The 25,843-nt window shown below is 44.4% G+C and overlaps 2 protein-coding genes across 13 annotated transcripts in view; one reads left to right on the top strand and one right to left on the bottom strand.

Annotated features, from left to right (window-relative positions):
* The window catches only part of dock7 (dedicator of cytokinesis 7), a 292,969-nt gene that overhangs the window by 150,355 nt on the left and 116,771 nt on the right, over positions 1-25,843 (bottom strand). For all 12 annotated transcript variants that reach the window (XM_072511162.1, XM_072511164.1, XM_072511166.1 and 9 more), the window contains exons 15-16: positions 17,090-17,207; positions 15,151-15,221 (exon numbers count right to left, since the gene is read on the bottom strand). In XM_072511162.1, coding sequence (XP_072367263.1) covers positions 15,151-15,221; positions 17,090-17,207 — 189 coding nt within the window. The remainder of the gene's footprint in view (positions 1-15,150; positions 15,222-17,089; positions 17,208-25,843) is intronic.
* Positions 20,104-25,843, top strand: part of angptl3 (angiopoietin-like 3) — a 29,463-nt gene continuing 23,723 nt past the window's right edge. The window contains exons 1-4 of the mRNA XM_072511175.1: positions 20,104-20,716; positions 21,591-21,701; positions 24,939-25,059; positions 25,492-25,605. Coding sequence (XP_072367276.1) covers positions 20,228-20,716; positions 21,591-21,701; positions 24,939-25,059; positions 25,492-25,605 — 835 coding nt within the window. The 5' untranslated portion in view covers positions 20,104-20,227. The remainder of the gene's footprint in view (positions 20,717-21,590; positions 21,702-24,938; positions 25,060-25,491; positions 25,606-25,843) is intronic.

Here is a 25,843-nt window from a genome sequence, read left to right as displayed (position 1 = left end):
AAATTAGCAGTCAGCCTACAAGCCTTCTGATTCAATATTACAAAAATCAGAAATGTTGAAATCCACGGTGGAGGTAACAGGCATCCACCTTAATTAATAAACAAATGCAAGTAATTGCAACACAATGTGGACTCAGGAGCATGTCAGTGAACACTGTTACATTGAACCTACTGGTACATTATATCAAGGTGATGAAATCTAGAGCCAGCAATTCCATGGTCATGTTTAACCAATAAACCATCTTCGAGGCAATGTCCAAGGTTGTGGGGGTGAGGGTGAAGCCATGCCCAAAGGTGGCAATCTTCGGGATATCAGAGCAGCCAGAGCTACATATGGGGAAGAGGGCCGGCGCCCTAGCCGTCGCTTCCCTAATCGCACGCCGGAGAATCCTGCTCGGCGTAACAGCCTTCCCGAACAGGCGCCGGAATGTGGCGACTAGGGGCTTTTCACAGTAACTTCATTTGAAGCCTACTTGTGACAATAAGCGATTTTCATTTCATTTCATCAGCAGCGCCACCCACAGCTGCAGACTGGCTAGCTGACCTTTCGGAATTTCTCCACCTGGACAAGATAAAATATGCCATCCGAGGATCGGAGGAAGGCTTCCTTACTGCATGGGGGCAATTTGTCGGCCTGGTCCAAAACCTGTTTGAGGCCAACAACAGCCAGTAGAGGCGGAACTCAAAGGATTAGAGTGGGGGAAAAATAAAAGATAAGGAGGAACGGCAGGGAAGCACAACCCGGGGGGGGGGGGGGGGCAGAGAGTTTGAGACGGACAAAGAGGAACAACACTGGGGGGGGCAACACAGGGAGGTGGCAACACCAGGGGAGGGCAACACAGGGGGAGTGCAACCCTCCACCCCCCATCCACAAAATAAAACAACACAGCTGAAGCTGACAAAGGGAGAAGAGAAAGGAGGGGAAAGGGGGGGGGAAACAAGGAGAAGGGGGAGCTCACCCCCAGGACAACCAGGGAGGATATCAAGGTGGGTGGGCGGGGGGGAGATGGGGAAGGGTTAGGGAAAGGGGGGCTCGGGGGCGGGGGGGTGGTGAGGACATGCCGAACTAGACCACATCCACCTGTAAATAAAGTAACGTAAGGCAAAAGCCTTTTTTGTTACACTGTAAATAAACACGAACGGCAATTTACATAATGTTGAAAATGCCAATAAAAAGATTTAAAAAAAAAAAAGTTTAACCAATGAATAGTACTTAAAATATATACAGTGAGATCAAACAGTTTAAGAATATTTCAGTAAAAGGCAAAAGAGTTTCTTTTTATGCTAAGGTCCCACTATTGTATTTTACCCCTGCTTCTCCCATCTTCAACATGATGACCAGTGCTAGGGTGTAGTGTCGCTTGTGACCTATATTACCTCTCTAAATTATCTTCGCCTGTGAGCCCAAAGTGTCAGCAGGTAATTTGATTATGAAAGGTGCAACAACCGAGCATGATCTGATCCTCGCTCTACATTAAAACATTTGCATCTTCTAGCAGTCGACTAGCTAGTGATCCTGAGCAGCAACATTGGCTGATTTATTTTCTCTCTGCCTAGACCACGGCATCAAGACCAGTCAGAATATTTCTACTGCCTCCTGTATTGAGATCTCCCAGAAACACCATATCATAGCATAAAAATACTTGAAAGTTGTATTGCGATGTTATTTAGATAGAAGTAAAGGATCTAAAAAGAAATAATGAACAAAATGAATTTGTTTCAATTTAACACTTTAAGATTTTGGCAGACACAATACAATGTTGCAAGCTTCCCCTTACATTTGTTACATTGTCTTTTGCAAATTCGGAATTTCTAATTCCTTTGATGGTACAATAATATGGTACTAAACTTGGACACTGTAGAAAACTTTAACAAGAACAGAAAGCTCACAACACTGAACCAATGATTGCTGACCAAATGGAAAGCTCACAAATTCTTTCCCCTTGGAATGCAGGCATTCTCATGCTGGATGCAGATCCTGGGTAACAAATTTGGAAAAATTCCATTCCTAGCACTGACACTGCAGGCGGGATTCTCCCGAATCGGCGTGCTGGCCCATTGCCGGCATAAAAAATGGCGTGAACCACTCTGCCGTCGGGCCGACCGGAAGTAGCGGAATTCTCCGCACTTCCGGGGGCTAGACCAGCACTGGAAGGGTTGGCGCCGCACGAGTTAGCGCATGAGCAGACTGGCCGGCGTATTCTGGCACATGCGCAGGGCGGTATATTCTCTGCGCCGGCCATGGCGGAGTCCTACAGGGGCAGGAGCAGAAGGAAGAAGTGCCCCCACGGCACAGGCCCGCCTGCAGATCGGTGGGCCCCGATCACGGGCCAGGCCAACCCCCCCCACCCCCCCGGGTCGGATCCCCCCGAGGACCGCATCAGCCAACTTACCTGACAGGTCCCGTCATGTGGGACCATGTCTAATCCACGCCGGTGGGACTGGCCAAAAACTGGCGGCCGCTCGGCCCATCGGGGCCCGGAGAATTGCCGGGGGGGGGGGGGGGCGCCACTGCCAACGGCTCCTAACCGGCATGACGTGATCCCCGTTCCCGCCTGAAAACCGGCGCCAGAGAATACAGCAGCTGGCATCGGAGCGGGATTCACGCTGCCCCCTGGGAATTCTCCGACCCGGCGGGGGTGTCAGAGAATCCCGCCCTGTCCACCTGAAGAGTCGAGGACGTCAACAAAAAAAAAATCATAAAGATTTCGTCCCCCAATCGTTGGGGCAAGAAGCTTCTATAAATGTAAATGTTGTGAATTCCGTTCAGTAACAGCACTGTTTATGAGAAGTGGGAATTTTAAAGTCACCATTATATTCTTACTATATAATGATACACTGCAGTTTAGGTACAGCACAGTTTTCATAGAATCCCTAACACTGCAGAATGAGGCCATTTGGCCCATCGAGTCTGCACCGACACTTCAAAAGAGCATTCTACCCATGTCCACTCCCCTGACTTACACACCCTATCCCTGTAAACCCCACAGCCTAATCTGTACATCCCTGGAATACTAAGGGGCAATTTATCATGGCCAATCCACCTAACCCGCACATCTTTGGTCTGTGGGAGGAAACCGAAGCACCCGGAGGAAACCCACGCAGACTGGGGAGAACGTACAACTCTACATAGACAGGAACCCGGGTTGCTGGCACGATGATGCAGCAGTGCTAACCACTGTGCTGCCCATAATGCTGAAAATAAATAAAAGGTCCCTCAACACTGCTCCAACATGCCTTAAACTCAAAGTCAAAACAGCATTCCCAGTGCAGCAGCAGACATTTTCATTTTCCACATCAGCCATCCTTCTGACTCTTTGAATAAGAGTTTGTCTTTGTGCTGCAGTTCATTGCAGACAATTCTTTGCTCGGGTGCATCCATTAGCAACTGGATTAAGCTAGTCCTAAGAAGGTTGTTACAAACATTAGTCTTCCTTGATTGATAGGCACTTAGAGGATACCAGAATGACAGGGAGTGGGATAGCTTCATCTTGGTTTCAGACAAAGCTCGGCACAACATCGAGGGCCGAAGGGCCTGTTCTGTGCTGTACTGTTCTACTCTCCTAGATACTTTAAGACTCTTGTTAACTGTCAGAGTGTATTATAATCGGCAATGTGCCCAAAATCATATTGCAGTTCTCCCAATGGCGGGTTAATGAAGGGCCAGTCTTCCCATTTGCTGGTGGCGTGAACGCCTTTTGTATCTCATGAATGCTCATCAAAACAGCTTCCCGCCAACATCCCTTCAGGCCTTCCAATCTTGCGTCATATCAGCGTAAAACTTACGTCGGTCTAAAACCTGATTCATTAAAGAGTGGTATGCAGAAGGCGGTCCTCAGTTTCCAAGAGACTTCGAGGTCAGCGCAGCTACCTTCCTGCCGTAGTACTGTACACCACTCTGCTGGGGCAGACTGGTTCCCTCCATCTCCATGCTCAGCTGGTCTTCATGGACAACACCATGCTGCTGGACCCATGGACATATGGACCCTCCCTATGTCATTTGGTTGGATCAGTACTGCATCTGGTGTTGGGGAGTAGTGGGGCCTCCTTCTCCCTGGTGCCACACACTGTGCTACGGGACCCATGTAACAAAAGTCCGAAATTTGACCGGGGATGGAGTGCGAGGTGAGGCTGGGAGGGGATAACAAGGACAGGAAGGGCAATGGCACTTTGAAAGGAGGGCTGTACAAGGTGGTGGTTGGGAGGACAAGGGCTCACGATGATAGGCAGCGGGGCACAGAGGTGGAAGAACGAGGTGAACAATGGTCGGCAGAGGCAAGACCGAGGGAGGGAAGCTGGATCCCAACAAGGCTGCATGAAAAGCTCACAAGCAAGGGGTCATTGTTTACTGGAAGGGGATGCATGAAGACTCCAGATGCAGTGGGTAGCGGTCCAAGTGGGGCATTGGTGCCGGGACTCGGGGCGGGGGGGGGGGGTTGAATTGAGGAACAGACTTCCTCTTGAGGCTTCTAGCCTTTTCCTCGGCTGCTGACATCCTGAACGGTCTGGTGAAGAAGTATGTTGGAGAGAGTGATAGGAGTGTGCTGGACTGGTATATAAATATGGTGCCGGGATCTTCGAACTCGCCAGCATGTAGACAAATCAGCTGCCTGCCCACCAGGTGACTCAAGAGGGAAACTTTGCTGTGCATAATTAATTAGGTTCCGAACGCAGTATCTGGCATAGGAGTCTTCTATTCTGGCCAGCAGGAAAGGTGCTGTTGGAGCGCACTTCGGCTCAGAAACAGATAATTCTGCCTAATGTGTCGTCTCCCTTTTTTCTGGGTTGACTTGGTTGCTTTTGGGGTTATTTTTCTTGCTGGTAGGGGACCTCGGACTGCAAAATTTGATCTCTTGCATTTTAGCTTTCATGTCAAGGTTCAGCATCTGCTTAAAACCTTACTGACTGTCCACGTGTTGCTTATCTTCTTTGTTGTTCTCTGATTATTCATTGGAACTCCTTCTCAACTTAGCCCTGTCAACTAAACGAGCTCACAAGAACACACTCTCAGCAGACACCTTATGCTCGGCAAACATAATTTGAAACATTCTCACACAAGAAAGAACTAAGGTGAATTCCTAAAATGCCTTTGAAACCCTCAAAGTATCACAAACCACATCACAGCCAATGAATTACTTTTGAGGTGCATCTCTATTGCTTTGTGGCCAAACACACCACCCAACCAGAGCCCACAAAATGCAGTGCAGTCAACTGAGGGATAAATGTTGCCAAGCACACCTCTGCAAATAGTGTCATGCAGTCTTTTACATCTACCCAAACAGTTTAACAACAAATGTCAGTTTTGCCAGTGAAACGCATAGCCTGACAAGGAATAACATAAAATAAAAGTTCACTGGAATCATTTTGTCCAAAGTGTAGCCATCTGAGATGGCCACGTCCCGATTACAAAATGGACACATGCAAAGAATGCAGGGAAAATTGGACAATACTGAGAAACAAGCAGGTGCAAGGTCTGTCTGTGGATTAGAGCCTTGGCTCTCAGACAGGACAGAAACTGCTAAGCCATCTACATACTAATGAGCCATCTTCGGGACAAAAGGGAAACATTTAGATAAACAATGTTAAGGCAGACACCCTGGCGCCAGAGGAGACTCAAACAAAGCAAACCAACGGCCACCTAGGACATGCCCAGCAACCAGGGAACCCACCCCTCTATTGGAGGAAGATCGATAAGAATGATTGGGAACGGCCCAATTAATTGAGGCCAAATTCAAGGCCCGCCCAAAAGCGCGCAAAGCCCTTTTAGGTATAAAAGGTATTCCCCAAGAGAGAATCCTTCTTCTTTGGCCTTGGCTCTTAGCGAAGAGAGAGAGACCAGCCGAGCAGCTACGCCAGACCAAGTAAGTTCCAAGTCAACGCACGCTACGAGATAGATGCTCCTAGTTGCTATCCTGTAAAAAGCTCAAACCAGCGACCTCAGAACCGAGCAACGGACATTGTTCCTCTGACTGAGTGGGCACCCGAAGTTAAGTATAGGCTTTTAGTAATAGTGATAGTTTAGGTTGTAGAGTTTTATGCATGAGTAGATTTGACTGTGTGTAAATAAATGAGCATTGCTTTTCAACATACTAACTGGTGTATCGAGTCTTTGATCAGTATTCAGTTTGAACCTTGTGACGGTGTCGAAAGATACCTAGCGACTCTTGAACATACGTAATTAAACAGAGCCAAATTAAGAGACAACACCAAAGAGAGCAACATTTACTGGCAACATCTGACGGGACTCGACTTAGAAGTGGCCTAACCACTCCGAGAGAACCCAAAATTTGAATTGGAATCCAATTGGAAACAGAAAAACCACAAGTGTAAGAACAGTACTGATCAAGCCTCTGAGATTCGAAAGTGTGTTACTGCATGCGTACTAACAGGGATATAAGGTAAGCCTGAGAGATTTTGTTGCGTAAAACTGTCGGGAGATTTGTAGGCCGGAAATTAGTGTAAGCCGTACCCATGTTTACATCACCACTTTATCACCCCCTGTTCCAAATTCAGTAGAGAATCTAGATAGAGAAAATGGCAATGAAGGCAATGGAACGCCTTATGAACCTCCAGGAATTCGAGGTCGCAGCGACCAGTAGAGTAGGACAGTGTCCCGTTTGGGAAGATGAGATCAGGAAATATCTCAAAAGGAAAGGATGGCCCCTTTGGAGTGAATTCTGCGATGAGGAAACAGGTCCCGGCAGTTGAGGACATATTGGTGGGAGAACCTGTCAGAGATACACAAGAAGAGCTTAGGGAAAGCTCGCAAGCCGATGGCAATCGTGTCCTGTTTGGCACAATTGCGAGGCACAGAGGAGGTCGTTAGGACGCTCTGTAGAGAGACAGAACTAGTGAAGTAGACGTGAGTGAGGTAGAGAAGGAGAATCGAGATTTAAAAGAGCAGTTAACAGCGAGGGACAGAGAAGTGGATGATGCCAAGAGGGCACATCAGTCTTGTCTCACACATTTGAACAGTTTTCAGACGCAATATGATAAGGCCTACCAGGACACGCAACGTGCGGTCTTGGTAAGACAAGAGACAGAACAGCAAGTGGAGAAATTGCAGAAACAGTGCAATGATTTAAAAGCAGCCTTACGAGCACTCCATACTTCCACGACAGAACAACGGCAGAGCTCCGTAGACCACGCAAAGTGCCGGAAGCAAATTGCAGAATTGCAATCTCTGCTGTCCGTTCAAAATGGGACATGTACGCAGGAAAAACCCCAGAAAAGGAAAGCGTCCCAACCCCCAACATAGGAGGGTCCTGCACCACACTCAATTCCTCCACGATGTTTCAGCGAGACACGTGGCCCACAACAGACACCATCACACTCAGCGGCTTTAAAGGCCATTTACAACAGGGACACATCACAGCCCCTGTAGCAATACAAATAGGGAACATCACAACTAAGCACCCCGTAGTTTTGGTTGATCTGCCCCAGACAGCAGAACATATCCTTGGGATCAATTTCATGAGCTCCCATAACCTTTTTTTTGACCCAGTTAACAAGTGTGTTTGGAAAATGGCAAAGGCAGCACGAGCCCCCGCCAAGCTCACAGTAGGAGAGTACGTAAACAGGATTAGCTCAGTAGGAGACTTCTGGTTCGACCTTCGAGCCATTGGTGCAGACAAACAGGTTAGGGCAGTCCTGCAGGAACACAAAGCGGCATTTGCACAGAACAAGCACGTGTCTGTGGGCTGGAGTCTCTGGGGTGTACGACCTGTTTTCCTGGGAGGTGTTTTGGGAATAAATGGGCCTGTGTTCTGTTTTATGGTGATGATCTCACATTGGCTGGCTTTGTGAACATTACAGGTCCCGACCCCAAACCCCAGAAGCAGTACGGATTTCCCCAGGAAGCAGAGGGAGAAATCTCCAAAGTGATAGAGAGTTTGTTGGATCAAGGCGTACTCAGATCAGTAGCCTCCACAAACAACGCACCAATTTGGCCTGTCAGGAAACCGGATGGATCATGGTGACTGACCATTGATTACCGGGAACTGAACAAAGTAACCCCAGCAGTAGCCCCCACCATAGCCACGAGTCCCGAGACCATGCTCAAACAAGGACCCCAGACAAAACTTTTTGGGGACATTAGTAACGTCTTTTGGTCCATTCCATTGGCTGAAGCGTGCCAGTACAAATTCGCCTTTACATTCCAAGGGCAACAGTACATGTGGACATGCCTTCCACAAGGCTTCCACAACTCCACCTCCATTTTCCACCTACAGCTGGCAAATGGATTAGCAAAATTTTCCCGCCCCGATTGGCTGGTCCAGCACGTAGACGACTTGTTACTACAGACAGACACAAAGGGAGAGCACATTTCGCTTCTCGCCGAACTCTTAGGACTCATAAAAGAAATTGGTTGTAAAGTCAACCCCAAGAAGGCCCAGATTTTGAAAGAAAAACTGATTTACTTGGGAACAGTGATCACACATGGTAAACGCGAGATCGAGCAAAAGAGAATTGACTCGATCGTCAAATTGCCCCTTCCCCACAATGTCTCAGCCCTCCGGTCATTTCTAGGACTGGTTGGCTACTGCCGAAACCATATTGACGGTTTCGCCACTAAAGCAGCGCCCCTATCCGAACTTCTCAAGAAGCAGGCACCTTGGGAATGGCTTCCACAGCACACAGATGCCATGGATGCTTTAAAAAGAGCACTCAGCATAGCCCCCGCACTACAGGTCCCAGATCCACTTTCCCCATACGAAATTGAAGTTGCAAGCACCGACCGAACCATTTCGGCCGTGCTCCTCCAGGAACGCCATGACCAATTACGCGCCGTGGCATACGCCTCACGCGTGTTAGACCCCGTAGAGCAAGGATTTTCTCCCTGTGAAAGGCACCTGCTCGCAGTTTTTTGGGCAGTACAATACTTCGCCTACATTACAGGACTCAACCCCATCACCATCCTCACAGAACACACCCCAACACAACTATTGTTAGACGGCCGACTTAAAGATGGCACAGTCAGCCAAATCCGCGCAGCCCGTTGGACCCTTCTTTTACAGGGACGGGACATTACAGTCAAAAGAAACAAGACCCACACCTTCCTTGCTGATAATTTGCAGTATGCAGGCAGCCCTCATGAGTGTGAGATCATCACCACAAAACAGAACACAGGCCCATTTATACCCAAAACACCTCCCAGGAAAACAGGTAGTACACTCCAGAGACCCCAGCCCACAGACACGTGCGCACCCCTGAAGATTTATGTGGATGGCTCCTCCACAGTGTTAAATGGAAAGAGAATTACCGTTTGCTGTATTTACGTAGAGGACGTGCAGGGACGCGCCCTAGATGAAATTTCATTAAAGTTGCCAGGACACTTAGGCTCGCAGGCAGCAGAACTGCCAATGATTGCATACATTGTAGACCACCCCGACTCGTTCCCGACCCCAGAAGACACCTATTCGGACAGCTTGTATGTCTGTAATAGTTTGACAGAGTTCCTACCACTCTGGGAAACAAGAGGATTTGTTTCCGCCTACGGTAAACCCCTACCCTCAGCCCCATTATTCCGCCATATCTTAGAGACAGCGAAGGATTGAAAATATGGAATAATTAAGGTTCGCAGTCATCACCGTTCTTCCCCCCCTGGTAACGTTAAAGCAGACGCCCTAGCGAAGGCAGGCTCCAGGCATGGTTATTTTTGGAACCCCCCCGAAAGCACCCCAGTACACGCAGTTCAGGTCGCACAGACCAATATTCAGGATCTAGCGAAGGCACAGAAAGAGGACTAGAAACTCAGGGAAGTTTTAAAGGGTACCTTCCCAGCCCCGTACGATAAATACAAGAATGCAATAACCACACATGACGGTGTGATTTTAAAGGATGGCATTTATATAGTTCCCAGCCAGGACAGGAACCAGATCATTTGTCAGTTCCATGACAATCATGGACACCAAGGAATTGAACCCACCCTAGCCCACCTCAGACCGTTCTACTGGTGGCCTAATTTAAAAACCGATGTAACACACTACATAGAGAATTGCTTGATCTGTGCCCAGAACAATCCGGAGAGATATGCGAAAAAGGCTCAACTTAGTCATACCCGCCCCGTTAATGGACCCTGGACAAATCTCCAGACACAAAGGGAGAGCACATTTCGCTTCTCGCAGAACTCCTAGGACTCATAAAAGAAATTGGTTGTACCCCCGTGCAGAAATGGTTTTAAGTATGTGTTGGTGGTCATAGACACCTTCACAAAATGGGTGGAAGCATTTCCATCGCGAACTAATACGGCCAAGACAACGGCTAAAATATTAACACACCATATCTTTACAAGATGGGGCCTCCACCACAGTATAGAGTCCGATCAAGGCTCCCATTTCACAAGACGTGTAATGAAAAACGTCCTCACGATTTTCGGCATTCGACAAGAATTTCACATTGCATACCACCCCCAGTCAAGTGGTATTGTAGAACGAATGAATAGGACATTACAAGCCACCCTCAGGAAGATGGTACAGCAGAATAACAGCACCTGTGATTCAGTTCTCCCATTTGCTTTAATGTTCTTAAGAAACATGGTACCCACGTCCACAGGATACACCCCCATACCGTCATGACCGGACGTCCCATGAAAGGCACTGAGTATTTATTAGGATTGGACTTGGCCAGCCCCGCAGTCACAGCCCTCGCGCATGAAAATGCGATTCAACAATTGTTAGAGAACATAAAGGCAGCCCAACTCGCAGCAGCTGTGAGACTTGGAACCAGGAAGAAACAGAGCACGGCTTGTTTCGACAAAACAGTACACGCCACTGAGTTTACAGTAGGGCAACAAGTTATGCTTTCCCTTTACAACCCCAGTTCATTCCTTTCCCCCAAATTTTCCGGACCGTACTCCATTTAGGACAAAGTCAGCCCCTCGGTATACAAAATTACATATCCCAATGGTAAGTCTGCGTGGTTTCATATAAACCAGCTCAAGGCTTATGGCTCGCAGAATAACCACACACACCACATCCTGCTCGCAGCAGCAGACGATCACACCCTGCCCACAGATGACGTGTTCCTACCCTCCCCCAACCACTCCAGCCCGCCCTCAGACACGACTTCAACTCCGCCACCAGATGCACGACTCCGCCTCTCCCTTCCTCCAACCAGCAGCGACAGTGATAGCGATCACGATGACGATAACCACAACACACCACATTACAATTATCCCCCTGTACCAGGCCCCACTCCCAGCGAATCCGAGCATGATTCCACTGACCCCTTTGAGATTACATATATCAAAGCCCCTGACCCAGACCCACCGCCCGACGATTACGGATTGAAAACTAGCAGGTCCAACCTCGACACACGATTCTGGCACCGAGTCAATTTGTTCAGGCTCATCCGGAATGACGAGATGGACCCCAATTCGCCCCAAGCAGCTTTAGCACGGTTACTACAGTCAAGAGTTTGGCAGCCGGGAGAAGATGATGACTTAGAGTCTGACTCCCACCAAACAAATCCCTTTGCGACCCTGTTCGCCATCGAGCAGTGAGGTGTCCAGATGATGGAGAAAAAAGGAACCGATGGAGACATACGGTGTCCTTTCTGATGGAACCTGCACCATTTTCGTTGTATGTTTGTTCGTTAGTGTTAATGTTAAGTGTTGTTCGTAAACTCGAAGGTTTTCACGGCCCCACGTCACCACTCCTTTGACTCCAATGCCTGTTAATGGAACATGTTTGTCCCCAGACAACAGTTCAGAGGAACTAGTTTGTCGACAGAACACTACTCATAGCTACTTTTCTGATTCGAGAGGAAGCCCCCACGACGACCACATTCTTACCCATTCTTGCCGGTTGCTCAGGCAGTGGAGAAACGGCACTGGTCCCCGCCCTGCCTGAGGACACCCCATCTGGTCAACTACGCTCGGGTAGAGCACATATGGCATTGGTCACCGTCCTACCCGGGGAGTCCACCCATTTCTTTCCCGCCGCGGCCCATACGCACCCCATTTTAGCTTGTTACGTTCAAAATTCTTTTGTTTGGTTTTGGCAACCCTTAGGTTGCTTCCGTATGCTATTTACATCCTCAAACACTGGGATGGTAAATCACACAGGCTGCGAGACGGCTCACAGTACGGCAGTATTTTTCTTAGATGTCTTGTCCCAACATTCGGTTTAAAAAAAAATGAGGGAGTCACAGATGGTGACCAATTATAAAGGGAAATTGGCAATAAAGGACAGACAGACAGACATACGAGATCTTAAGCAAGATAATAACAGAAATTATGCTTGTGTTCACAGAACTCCGGAACCTCAGGAACCCCAGAGGAAGACAAAGAAGAAGATCGACAAAGATGAAGACAGCCTTCGTGTTCACATAGATCTTAGCGGGATCCCTTCAGTTGCGCGCGGACGCTACCCCCCTGACCCCTACCACACAAACCGCAATTGATTCCCACCCCTGCAATACACGGAACCCCGAGATAACTAGCCCCGCGACAGCTAGCAATACTCCGACCTGGTATGATAAGTTTATCACCTGGTACTCACTCTCATATGTAGTCGAAGCAGTCTTAGTGCTGGCGATAATTTGCAGTGTCGTACAAACGTTTAGAGCTAGGAAATGGCGAAAGAGAGCATATCGCTCTCGCACCCCGGTATACAGGTTTGGTCCCCCATTTTCGGATTTCACCAGACCCCCGAACACATTGGTACGGATTTCTTTATGTATTCTGTGGAATAAAGAGATGTAAACCTCTGTGTCTGACTGCCAGGCCAGAGAAATTTGTGTGCTGCTATTTTGTACAGGTTAAGATGTATAGATTATTTTTGGATTGTTTTAATGAGGATAGTTTATTGAGAGTAGTTCGAGGTTCCAGTTTTTTGATTTTTCTGTAATGCATGTATTAATGTCATAGCGCCCCGTAGAGTTTTGTGATAATGAATGTATTTAAAATGGTTTAGGTAAAATTGTGTTGCATCGGATAGGATAGTGTAGAGCCTAAGTATGGGTGCCCCGTTTGGTCAGAGGATGAAGACGACGCAGTAGTGTGATCCTTCACACTTCACGTTGAGGATCACAACGAGGGAGTGTAGCCTCCTGGGATGGCCACGTCCCGGTTACAAAATGGACACTCGCAAAGAATGCAGGGAGAATTGGACAATACTAAGAAACAAGCAGGTGCAAGGTCTGTCTGTTGATTAGAGCCTTGGCTCTCAGACAGGACAGAAACTGCTAAGCCATCTACATACTAATGAGCCATCTCTGGGGACAAAAGGGAAACATTTAGATAAACAATGTTAAGGCAGACACCCCAGCGCCAGAGGAGACTCAAACGAAGCAAACCAACGGCCACCTAGGACACGCCCAGCAACCCGGAAACCCACCCCTCTATTGGAGGAAGATCGATAAGAATGATTGGGAAAGGCACAATTAATTGAGGCCAAGTTCAAGGCCCGCTCAAAAGCGCGCAAAGCCCTTTTAGGTATAAAAGGTATTCCCCAAGAGAGAATCCTTCTTCTTTGGCTTTGGCTCTCAGTGAAGAGAGAGACCAGCCGAGCAGCTACGCCAGACCAAGTAAGTTCCAAGTCAACGCACGCTACGAGATAGACGCTCCTAGTTGCTATCCTGTAAAAAGCTCAACTCAGCAGCCTCAGCACCGAGCAACGGCCATTGTTCCTCTGACTGAGTGGGCACCCGAAGCTAAGTATAGGCTTTTAGTAATAGTGATAGTTTAGGTTGTAGAGTTTTATGCATGAGTAGATTTGACTGTGTGTAAATAAATGTGCATTGCTTTTGAACTTACTAACTGGTGTATCGAGTCTTTGATCAGTATTCGGTTTGAACCTTGTGGCGGTATCGAAAGATACCTGGCGACTCTTGAGCAAACGTAGTTAAACAGAGCCAAATTAAGAGACAACACCAAAGAGAGCAACAAAAGGACTCTGGTTTGGATTCTTCACCTGAATCCTAATCTACAATTCTCGGCTCTGAAATTTCTGAGTCGAACCTCCTAAGAGCTACGCTTAACTTAAGAATAGCATTTTTAACACAAATAACACCAAGATTCTTCAGTGGCAGCATTGCCCAAACCCTGAAATGTGACACTCAATTAACTAAAAATGGCACTGCGTTTGGTAAGTGAGAGATCAGGAAAGGGCAAACAGAAAATATGGGGCCTGGGGAAAAAAAGCTAATCTTATTCAATGAACCTTTTCCTTTTGCTAGATTTTCAATTTGTCACGTTCACAGAAAATGGTTCAACTTCAAGGGCTAAGAGAATTTTGAAAAAAGTTGTGTTTTTAAAAGATACCGTTCCTTAAAGAGTTAATGCAGGACTCTAGTTGTTATTCCTGGAAATAAAAAACATCATTTTACAAGAAAAGTTAATTAAGCAGTTTTTAAAATGCTGGAAATCTCTCGACCCTGGTGGACTGTGTACAAAAGGAGCACATGGTACATTAAAGATCTGGAAAAATACATGTGTAGAAAACTGTTTAAAGAGTTGGTTTAGCTTTGAGAAGAAGGACCAACTGCTTGTGAAAAGACATCAGCCCTTGTGTAGCCCAGAGCCAATCCACAGCTGGAAGTGAATATAAGCTGCTCCTATGTTTCTCTGCACACTGGATTAGTGCACCTTCAAGTGTCACTTGAGCCCACCTGAAAAGTAGCGCAACAGTCATCGATTGTTTCACTGAACAGTGCTGATAGAACAATCGCATAACACAGACACCATTTCAAGGACTTCACCATCTTTCCTTTTTCCCTTGAACCATTGACTTTTAACCTTTGGCAGAATTATGTGTATGTAGCGTGTGTGTATGTGTGTAGCATGTGTATGTGTGCAGTGTGTGTGTGGAGCGTGTGTGTGTGGAGCGTGTGCGTTTGTGGAGCATGTGGAACGGGTGTGTGTGCGAGAGGAGCGTGAGTGTGTGCGTGTCCTTTTTGTTGAGCGAATCAAATGTTTCAACTAAAATGTGCGACCTGTGGAGTAGTGGGGACACTTAAAATACACATTCCTCCCATCCCCGTCATTGCAAATTACTGTAAATTAATGTATATCTTCATTTATCATCTCTCATCCGTGTAATTCTAAACGGACATATTTTCTGCATATATTGCGATAATATTGGCATTGTGTCCTGGTGTGCTTAATCTAGTGCAGCTAAAACAGAGACATTTTTTGATATTTTCTTACCTGTTGTGGTAAATTACTGCAGTATACGATTCTTTTGTAAACTCTGCACAGCTTGACTTTCCAAAGATGCCCTAAAAAGGGGAATAAAGTCAATTGCTTGAGGAAACACTCAATGAAAGTTTATCATTTAACCATCAGCCATGGCTCACCTCGGAGTCAAAAGGTCATGGGTTCAAGCCTCATTCCAAAGACAAGCACATAATCTAGGCAGACACTACAGTGCATTGCTGAAGAGCAGCAGGGATGTTTTCTCTATGCATTGGCCAGAATTTAGCGATCAAACAGCAGTACTAAAATGATATTATCTGGTTATTTATATAATTGCAGTTTTGGGACCTGGTTGTCATGTTTCCCTACAACAGTGAATACACTTCAAAAGTAGGCAGTGAAGTGATTTGGGACATGCGTGCTTGTAAAAGGTGTGATACAAATAAAAGGTTTCTTCTATTAGATGGTGGAGTGCAATATTAAAATATAATGGGCAGGCACAATGTTAAGCTGCTTGCCTGCTTTTTAATGCTTGTCGACTCTTTAAAGCTATAATTAGCAGGCCACTTGAGGAGGAACCAGTGGATTTGGATTCTCAAGAGGCTTTCCATAAGGGCGGCAAAAAATAACATATGACACAAAATCAGGACTTGCGATTGGAGCTAATACATTAGCATGGATTGGTGGTTGGTTAGCAGACAGAAAAGAGAGTAGAAACTAACAGGTCCTTTTCAGATTGTGGGTTGTAACAAGCAGTGTACTGCAAGGATCCATGCTTTGACCTCAGCTATTTACAACCTATATAATTAACTTAGATGAGGGATGGAAATGTAATCTTTCCAAGATTACTCACAATACAAAAGTTAAGTAGGAAAATGTGAGGAGGATGCAAAGGTTAAATGTGTGGACAAGGACATGGGAGTTGGAATGTAATATGCTGAAGTGCAGAGTTATCCACTTTGGAAAGTAAAACAGAGAAGCAGAATATTTTTTAAATGGTGAGAGACTGGGAAATGTTGGCATTCAGAGGGACCTTGGTGTCTTGGTTATCACAGAAAGTTAACATGGAAGTACAGCAATTAGAAAGGAAATGGTTTGCTGGTCTTTATTAAAAAGGAATCAGAGTATAAGAGTAAAGAAGCTTTACTGCAACTGTATGGGGCCCTGGTGAGATCACATATAGAAATACTACAGCCGCAATTTAGTGGCCACTTTAGCTGCTCGTGCAATTCCTGTAATGGTCGCGGAATCTTGCGAGATGCCAAAAACGCAATTCTCAACGGCCTGAGCTCAGTTGTAGAGATTGGTCCATGCCTTCGTGAAATATTTGCCCCAACAATGTTTTGATCAGTACGAGAAATTACACCATCAATGCAATGGAACCCAATCTTATGGAGAATCCAAGGGATCGGAACAGCTTGCAATTTGTGAAGCCCATAAATCTTTGAAAACCTGACTACAACTAGTGCAATGCAGGATGTGCTCTAAACGTCGCCACTTCATTTCTCCCATCTCCTCCCCGGGGTGACGTCAAAGGTATGAGAAAAAAGCAAATTATTGCGGATGCTGGAATCTGAAACAAAAGAGAAAATGCTGGAAAATCTCAGCAGGTCTGGTAGCATATGTAGGGAGAGAAAAGAGCTAACGTTTCGAGTTCAGGTGACCTTTGACAAAGATGTGCTAAGCCACCTGAATATCAAGTACCTTGTGGATGGTCACATTATATGCAAATCAATTTTCTTCCAGCACTTCAACACTGAAAGTTCTTTCTTCAAATCTTTCCTTCCCCCTATAACACCCAAGCCTAGCTTCACCTAATCACTACCACTTGATTTGTTTTGTCTCTCCAACTCTATTCAGATTTGATGGCGTTCTGTGCATGGACCTTAGAACTTCACTAATATTTCATAGTTTTAAAAGATATGATGCAAAATGAGACAATTTGTTTTACCTGCATTGCATTGTTCTGATCTTCCCCAGACATAAACTGCACTTTCACAGTAATGTTTCTGGCGGAACCTTGACGATTTGCAAAATTGAGACTCTGAGGATACACATATAGTAAATTCCTATGGAATTAAAAAACAGAGTTAATGAAATGCAAAGTTGTGTGCAAAAATACAACACAGCAATATTTTCTTATATCTGTAACACCACAATGTTGCTCGGGACTTCAAATGAACAAGAAAGTATACAAATATTTTTGAATCTTTCAAACAACTAGCTATTAGTTGCAAAATTCAGTTCAATGTGGTAAAATGTCTAGTATAGGAGGATGGAACCAAAAGGCTTTGTTTTGTTCACTATCCTTATTTTTATTGTTATTCATTCACAGGATATTGCCAACTCTAATTGTCCTTGAAGGTGGTGTTGAGTTGCCTTCTTGGCAACTGAATGGCTTGCTCAGCCATTTCAGAGGACAGTTAAGAGTCAACCAAATTGCTGTGGATTCCGAGTCACATATAATCCAGATCGGGTAAAAAACACAGATTTCTTTCCCTAAAGGATACCGATGAACTAGAGGGAATTTTAATAACAATCTGGTAGTTATATCATCACCGTTACTCATACTTGATTTTTATTCCAGATTTTTATTCCAGATTTTGTTTTCCATTTCATTAAGTTAAATTCGCTAGCTGCCATGGTGGGATTTGAATTCATATTTCTAGATTCTTAATTAGTGCAGGCCTCTGGATCATAAATCCAGTAAACATAATTATTCCACGAACAGACTTAAGGGTTACTCAGTTAAGAGACATGTCTCCTTATCACAGAGTGGATTTTATTGCTTTGATAGAATCCAGAAAGAAGCAAAGGTGATTACAGATCTCAGAATCTAGATGGAAATGTTCAGGAAATAGTGTTTGCACTCTTTGAAGTCAATTCTTTGATGTTCTCAAGATTACAAAAGAGGCTGACTAAAGTTAATATGCACAAATCTTCTTGGACAATAAATTCTAGTTGGAAAATGAAGGCAGTTTAATTGAACTTTTTTTGATATATAAATCTGGAAAAGTTAGCAGAGAAAGCCATTGAAGTGAACAGAATAAATAAATTCAAGGGGAAATTGAATGAGTTTCTGAAGATAGAGGAATTGAGGGTTATACAAGGTGAAACATCTGAGCCAGATTTGCTACCAAACAAAATTAGACACAAAATATTTTGCCTTATTCCATCAAGATAAATAAAAATAGGAACTTTCAAAATACAGGTATAATTACCATTCTGGGGGGTACAGAATTTGAACACGATTGCTTAAAATCTAATCCTGCCACACTTGATTAAGTGTACATTATGTTCATCCAGACTAATGTCCTACAAACTTCTCTGTTGAAGGTAGCTGCCGAGAATATTGTAATAAGGAGCAATGGCACAATTGATAGTCCTGGAGTTGGCACCACTGTCAGGGGGTGCTAGGCTTAGTAGCTGTTATATTACATATTGTAATATCTTGTTACTCATTTGCTCACTGCCAGAATGGTCGTATGCTGATGTTCAGTAATACTCAAAGTCTTCAAATAAAGCAAATACTGTTTATTGAGTAACAATTCTAAATTAACTATGAGTTTGGTCACTCTTCAATAACTATAACTGTAGATTAGATAAATAAGATTAAATATATATAATGATTAACTACACCTGCACACTAAGGTATACCTCTGATACTCTGTTCACTCGTTACTCCTGATACGAAGAGGCAGGAACTCTCTCTGAATGTACCTTATATACATATATCTGGTGCTGCCATCTAGTGGTTATCTAACACTTACTTATAGATGTTAACCTTTACATACCTTCAGATATACAGATCATTACAGTAGCATTTAGTGAGGGTCCTTTGATTGGGCATCACTTGGAAAGGGAGCCCAAGATTTGGCAGAATTGGGGCTGTGTGGAATGTAGAATTTGGTTCACTGCTGCATGCTGGGTGTCAGTCCACAATGAGGGGAGGCCATAGGGCCAATTAAATTCAGGTGCTGGTAGAGGCCAGGGAAATTGTATCACGCGGCATTGGTTCATAAGCACTCTTCTGCAAACACAATGTGCAGCAACTAGGTCAGCACATACACGCATGCGTGCTTGTGTGTTTCTTGGACAACTGTCACTTTTGAGAATTTTTAGAGTGTCTAACTGCAAACAAAAAAGCTGATGAGCCTGCAAAAATTTCAAAATCCAAATCAATTGCGAAAAGGAAAAAGATTAGTTTGAATTGGGATGGTTGCCTCATAACTCAATAGGAGTGCATTGTGCTTTCTAATTAGAGAATGGACAGACTTTAATTAAAGGCTACAGTAAAAAAATTGCTCAAATTCATTCAACAGTTCATATTAAAATCGCTTCCAAAATCAGCATTATAGACAGACATAATTTGACTTTTTCCATAAAGAATTAATGGAACATTGAAAAACATAATCCAGAGCTACAACAGGTGTGTAAATCAGTCGTCATTTTATTGCTCTTCCCTCATGCATACACACTCAAATATATATGTGGGCCTCATCTGTTTTGCAATCTGTTCAAACAATGGACAATCATTAAACATCCCGCAGTATTGCATTCAGCACAAAACAGGCCATAAAGAAAACAATATAAAGAAATGATGCAGTGTTTTTACTTAGATAGTTAAAGATATTTTTTTATCATCAAGACACAGTGTTGTGAACAGGTTTGGTTAAGCCACCTTTACAGTTCCTCCTAAATATGTGGGAATGATATATACTGCTTCATATGGGTGTTTGTCAATAATAAATCAAGTGGATTATCTGACATATTATTGTCTCTAGCTTTTCAAATCTGTTTGAAGAATTTATGTAACAGAGGGGAAATAAACATCAGTGCTCAGATCAGTATACCTAAAACTTCTTTGAATGATTTTTTGTGACATAATGGCCATCTAGGTATGCCAGTTTTGCTCTATTTACATTTTATGTTGACTTTACTGATGGCTCCTCCTTGCTTGGAGGTTATATTGGTTCAGGATGAAACTGCTTAATGATCAACTGCAGAAACCAAGCAGCAAATCGAATAGATATATACGGACAAATTTTTCCGGAGAGACAAGTGTAACAAAAATTGGAACAAAACAAAGATGTTCTTAACACCATTTCTTATTTTGGCTCTGTCCAGTTACATTGTCCAATTACAAGCAGATGATTCAGTCTTGGAGCCAGCTCCTCGTGAGGAATCCAGATTTGCAATGTTAGATGACGTGAGGATTTTAGCCAATGGCCTCCTACAACTGGGACGTGGACTAAAAGATTTTGTCCAGAAGACCAAGAACCAAGTCAATAAAATATTTGACAAGATTAACATATTCGACAGGTCCTTCTTTGAACTCTCAAAGCAAACAGAGGAAATCAAGCTTAATGAGCAGGAATTAAAGACAAGGACGATGATTCTACAGGCTAACAACGAGGAGTTGAAAAACATGTCATTTGATATCAGAGAAAAAATAAATGACATCGTAGAAACCCGAACTGTTCTAGAAACAAAAGTAGATGATCTTGAAGACAAATTATCCGAACTGACTGAAATCAAGACAGAAATATCGGAGATAAAGGAGCTCCCATCTCTAAAAGTAAGTGCATTTTAATGTAAAAGGTGATATGTTGATCCCTAAACCTTGAGACCAGAAAGAGCCGGAATATTATTATTATCCTTGCTCTGTGTAGTTCGCTGATCTTTGTGAGAGTGAGGGCAATTAATTGTCCTCAGTGCCCTTGAGCTAAGGAAGAAGGAGACAAATTCAGTTTCCACATTCCTCTCCCATGACCCCCGCTGAATAGTTTACTTGTGGTCAGTAGGTGAGGACAGAAATTACCCAGCTGTCTTCGACTTTGTCAAATAGCTTTTCAGCACACACTGTCTAAACACAAATAAACAGTCACTTGTGAAACGTGCTGGAAGGCAATCACTTTGCAATACCATAATATCACAGCCAGAACAGTGGGGGAGAAAGCAGCAAATCTACTAAAGATCATATCCAAATCAGATTCTGCTGTGGGATGCTGATCAAGCTTCAGTTCAATTAAGTACTTTTCTTGTTCATCAACAAAAGAAAATCTAAAAAATGCTATATTGATGCAGAATAAGATCAGCTCTCTTTATTAAATCCACTGAAAATGAAAGGATGCAATACAAATAGAGCAGGCACACACAGAGCTTGTGTACAACATACTTGAGAGTGGTTCTGAATCAAGACATCACTTAGGGATTTGTGATATTTGACAAGCGATCAATGTGTCAGATTTTCCTATACTATGTTTGTACCTACTATAAGAAAGAAAGCACTGGAGTGTGCTCTGTGGAGGGCTATTCTGAGATTTCTGAAAATGAGGATATTAAGTTTGAAGTAAATCCAATCATTCTTTAAAAATGGCAAAAGGTGCATCAGAAGGTCAGGCAGAACAATCTGTTGCTACATAGACATTTTGTATATTTTGTTCCACCAGGCTCTTATTGAAGAACAGAACAAAAGTATTAAAAGTTTGATCAGTACTCTACATGACCAACACAGTAAACTAGATAAACAGAAGCATCAAATAGAGCAACTGGAAGAAAAGGTATAATACAATTCACTTTATATCCAAGGCATGCAGACAAGTATAATTCCAAAGTTTGCAGACGACACAAAGGTTAGTGGAATTGCGGATAGCGATGAGGACTGTCAGAGAATACAGCAGGATTTAGATTGTTTGGAGACTTGGGCGGAGAGATGGCAGATGGAGTTTAATCCGGACAAATGTGAGGTAATGCATTTTGGAAGGTCTAATGCAGGTAGGGAATATACAGTGAATGGGAGAACCCTCAAGAGTATTGAAAGTCAGAGAGATCTAGGTGTACAGGTCCACAGGTCACTGAAAGGGGCAACACAGGTGGAGAAGGTAGTCAAGAAGGCATACGGCATGCTTGCCTTCATTGGCCGGGGCATTGAGTAGAAGAATTGGCAAGTCATGTTGCAGCTGTATAGAACCTTAGTTAGGCCACACTTGGAGTATAGTGTTCAATTCTGGTCGCCACACTACCAGAGAGGGTGCAGAAGAGATTTACCAGAATGTTGCCTGGTATGGAGGGCATTAGCTATGAGGAGCGGTTGAATAAACTCGGTTTGTTCTCACTGGAACGACGGAGGTTGAGGGGCGACCTGATAGAGGTCTACAAAATTATGAGGGGCATAGACAGAGTGGATAGTCAGAGGCTTTTCCCCAGGGTAGAGGGGTCAATTACTAGGGGGCATAGGTTTAAGGTGAGAGGGGCAAGGTTTAGAGTGGATGTACGAGGCAAGTTTTTTTACACAGAGGGTAGTGGGTGCCTGGAACTCGCTACCGGAGGAGGTGGTGGAAGCAGGGACGATAGTGACATTTAAGGGGCATTGTGACAAATACATGAATAGGATGGGAATAGAGGGGATACAGACCCAGGAAGTGTAGAAGATTGTAGTTTAGTCGGGCAGCATGGTCGGCACGGGCTTGGAGGGCCGAAGGGCCTGTTCCTGTGCTGTACATTTCTTTGTTCTTTGTTCTTATAGTTGTGTTACTCCTGTCCAAGTGGGAGCCTTTTCAATAGGGCAAAACTATCAAATCATTTAGAGATGACCAGAATTATTTCACAAGTTCAAATAACATCTTGATTGGCAAATGCTGTTGCCAGTACGAAATAGAACCAGTCAGACCAGCAAGTTCCAATGTTCAAACCCTAGTCAATACTGTGTTTTCTGATTAAGTTGATTTCACAACTGGTATCAGCATATGTGTTTGAGGATAGAATTAAGAAGAGAAATTCTGCTTCTTACGTTAAAATTGCCTGCTGATAGTTACTGCCCCAGGCATAAACAGGAATGTCCACTTGTTTTAAGACAACAGACACTGTACTGGGTATCCCAACATTCCTTTAAAAAGAATGGAAGGAGCAAAACTCAAGCAGGGAGGAGACTGAAATGGAAAGAAGATAACATTTTTCTAATCCTACAGTGGTATTCACTGGAAAATGTTACATACTTCTGTATACATATATATTTTATTCAGCAAATCTAAATGAGAAGGTTCACTAGGATGATCCCAGGTATGGCAGCATGGTAACATAGTGGTTAACACAGTTGCTTCACAGCTCCAGGGTCCCAGGTTCGATTCCCGGCTGTGTCACTGTCTGCATGTTCTCCTGGTGTCTGCGTGGGTTTCCTCCGGGTGCTCCAGTTTTCTCCCACAGTCCAAAAATGTGCGGGTTAGGTGGATTGGCCATGCTAAATTGCCCTTAGTGTCCAAAAAATGTTAAGTGGGGGTTACTGGGTTACGGGGATAGGGTAGATACGTGGGCTTGAGTAGGGTGCTCTTTGTAAGGGCCAGTGCAGACTCGATCGGCCGAATGGCCTCCTTATGCACTGTAAATTCGATGATTCTATGGAAGGATTGTCTTATGAGCAAATGTTAAAGTGGTTGGGACTCTACTCATTGGAATTTAAAAGAATGAGAGGTGATTTCATTGAAACATATTAGGTTCTTAAGGGGCTTGACAGGGTAAATTCTGAGATAAAAGCAAATTATCGCAGATGCTGGAATCTGAAACCAAAATTCTGAGAGGATGTTTCATCTCATGGGAGAGTCTAGGACCAGAGGGCATAGTCTCAGAATAATAAGGTGTCAATTTAAGACTGAAACAAGGAGAATTTTTTTTCTCTCGTGAGTCTTTGGTACTCCTTGCCACAGAGAGCTGTAGGGACTGAGTCCTTGAGTGGGATTCTCCGTTTCTGAGACTAAGTGTTGACGCCAACGCAGAATTCGCGGACTTTCACGGCAGCAAAACTGGCGCCGAACCCGGATCAAATCAGTTACTGTGGAGGGGCTGGCACCAGCGCCATGTGGAACACAATCGATTCCAATGAAAAATGGTACAGAATTTGCTGGGTCCGTGATTAACATTTGGGAGGCTGACGTGCTGCAGCCGCATATACACATTACAATCCCCACACACACTCATCCCAGCCAACAAGATGGCACTGGTTGTGCTGGAGCGGGTCCTTTCAGCTGATGGGTTGGCTGGGTCCAAAGGGCACCTAGTCGGGTGGCCTGGGGGGTACACCTACACGACCTGTGGCTCGTGTGCAGCTGCATGGCTGCCTTTCCAGCTGCGGCAATGGTGTCTGCGCCTGTCCACCCCGACGCCACAACACACCACTTGGCCTCCCCCCACTACTCGCCCCAGCCCTGGTAGAAGCCCCATGGCCAGCGGCACAACTGTCAGCAAACTAGGACGATGTTGGACACTTTCCGTACCCCCCTCTCTCTTAGCAGCCGGTTTCATGATTTTGAAAAGCACAAGTGAACCGCGCCATCAGGAACTCGACCCATCGGAGGTGGAGCATCGTGGAGGCCCCAGAGAATACCGGGTCGGGCCCGCTAAATACATGCAGACGGTGTTTACTGTACGTGCGTTGCAGACCGCACTGACGCACTGTCGAGGTGACGGAGAATTGCAATTTGGCGTCAAATCAGCGCCCAGCGATTTTAGGGTTGGAACCTATTCTCCGCGTTTCGTGATTTCGTGAATCCCGTCCCTTGTGTATATTTAAGGCTGACAATGGTAGATTCTGGATCATTAAGGGAATCAAGGGTTACAATGAAAAGGCAGGAAAGCGGGCGTGAGGAATGTCGGATCAGCCATGATCCTATTGAATGGCGGAGCAGCCTCGAGGGGCCGATTGGCCGACTCCTGTTCCTATTTCTTATGGTCTTATTATATAAAAATATATTACAATAGATTTAAATGTTTTCTGAAAAATACAATACGCAATACATCTTTTACAGCTAAGAGTCACCTTATTACCAGCTAATCAAAGTGATATTCAACTGACTCAGAAGCCCACTACTTCCAAATATGTTCACTACTTCCCCAGTAACAAGACACAACTATCGTCTGATGATAATGGTAAGATATATCTACAGAGATCAATTGTAAATTGGGGGTGGGGGGGGTGTACAACAATTACAAAGGTCTTATAAATTAAATAAATATATAAATGCTCCTAATAATTTGGTACTTCATCGAAGGCTATTTACTCTCCACGAGTTTTATCCACCATTCAATGACATCCTGGCATATGTATTATCTAATTCACCTTGTTCACCTTTTCCCCCATATCCCTAAATATCTTTTGTTACCAGAAACCCATCAATCTCATAATTAAAATTAACTTACTCAGCATCAACTGGCATTTGCAGAAGAGAGTTCCACTTAATGCACCCATGAGTCAACAGAAATTTAATGTGGTGAGCTCAGATAGATCAAAAGGGGTTAAAGAATTGTAAATATGATAAATGGTGTTTCAGATATTAACCGCAGGTCTTTTAACTTTTGCAGATTTTCCTACTGACTGTAATGACATTTACAATGAGGGAAAAGACAGTAATGGAGTGCACATGATTAAACCTAATGGATACAAAGCATTCAACGTGTACTGCCACCGCACAGTAGGTAATGGTCGCTATTTTACTATTATTATACTATTTTTGGTAAGATAATCCCAGCAAAGCAATGTATGGACATTTAATAAATTTAAATTGCCATAGCCATTATTTTTCCCTATCCACCTATAAAATGCTGACTCACACAGGTGTATGGTTCCAAGGCTGTCATCGGCCCTGCAATAGGTCAGATCAAATGACTAATTTGTGGCTTGTAGAAATTGCTGGCAAGGGCAGCACTCATTCTC

Source organism: Scyliorhinus torazame, chromosome 7, assembly GCF_047496885.1.
Source record: "Scyliorhinus torazame isolate Kashiwa2021f chromosome 7, sScyTor2.1, whole genome shotgun sequence".
In the NCBI taxonomy this organism is placed as follows: domain Eukaryota; kingdom Metazoa; phylum Chordata; class Chondrichthyes; order Carcharhiniformes; family Scyliorhinidae; genus Scyliorhinus; species Scyliorhinus torazame.
Note: the sequence above shows the minus strand (reverse complement) of the source record. Positions and strands in the feature narration are given on the sequence as shown.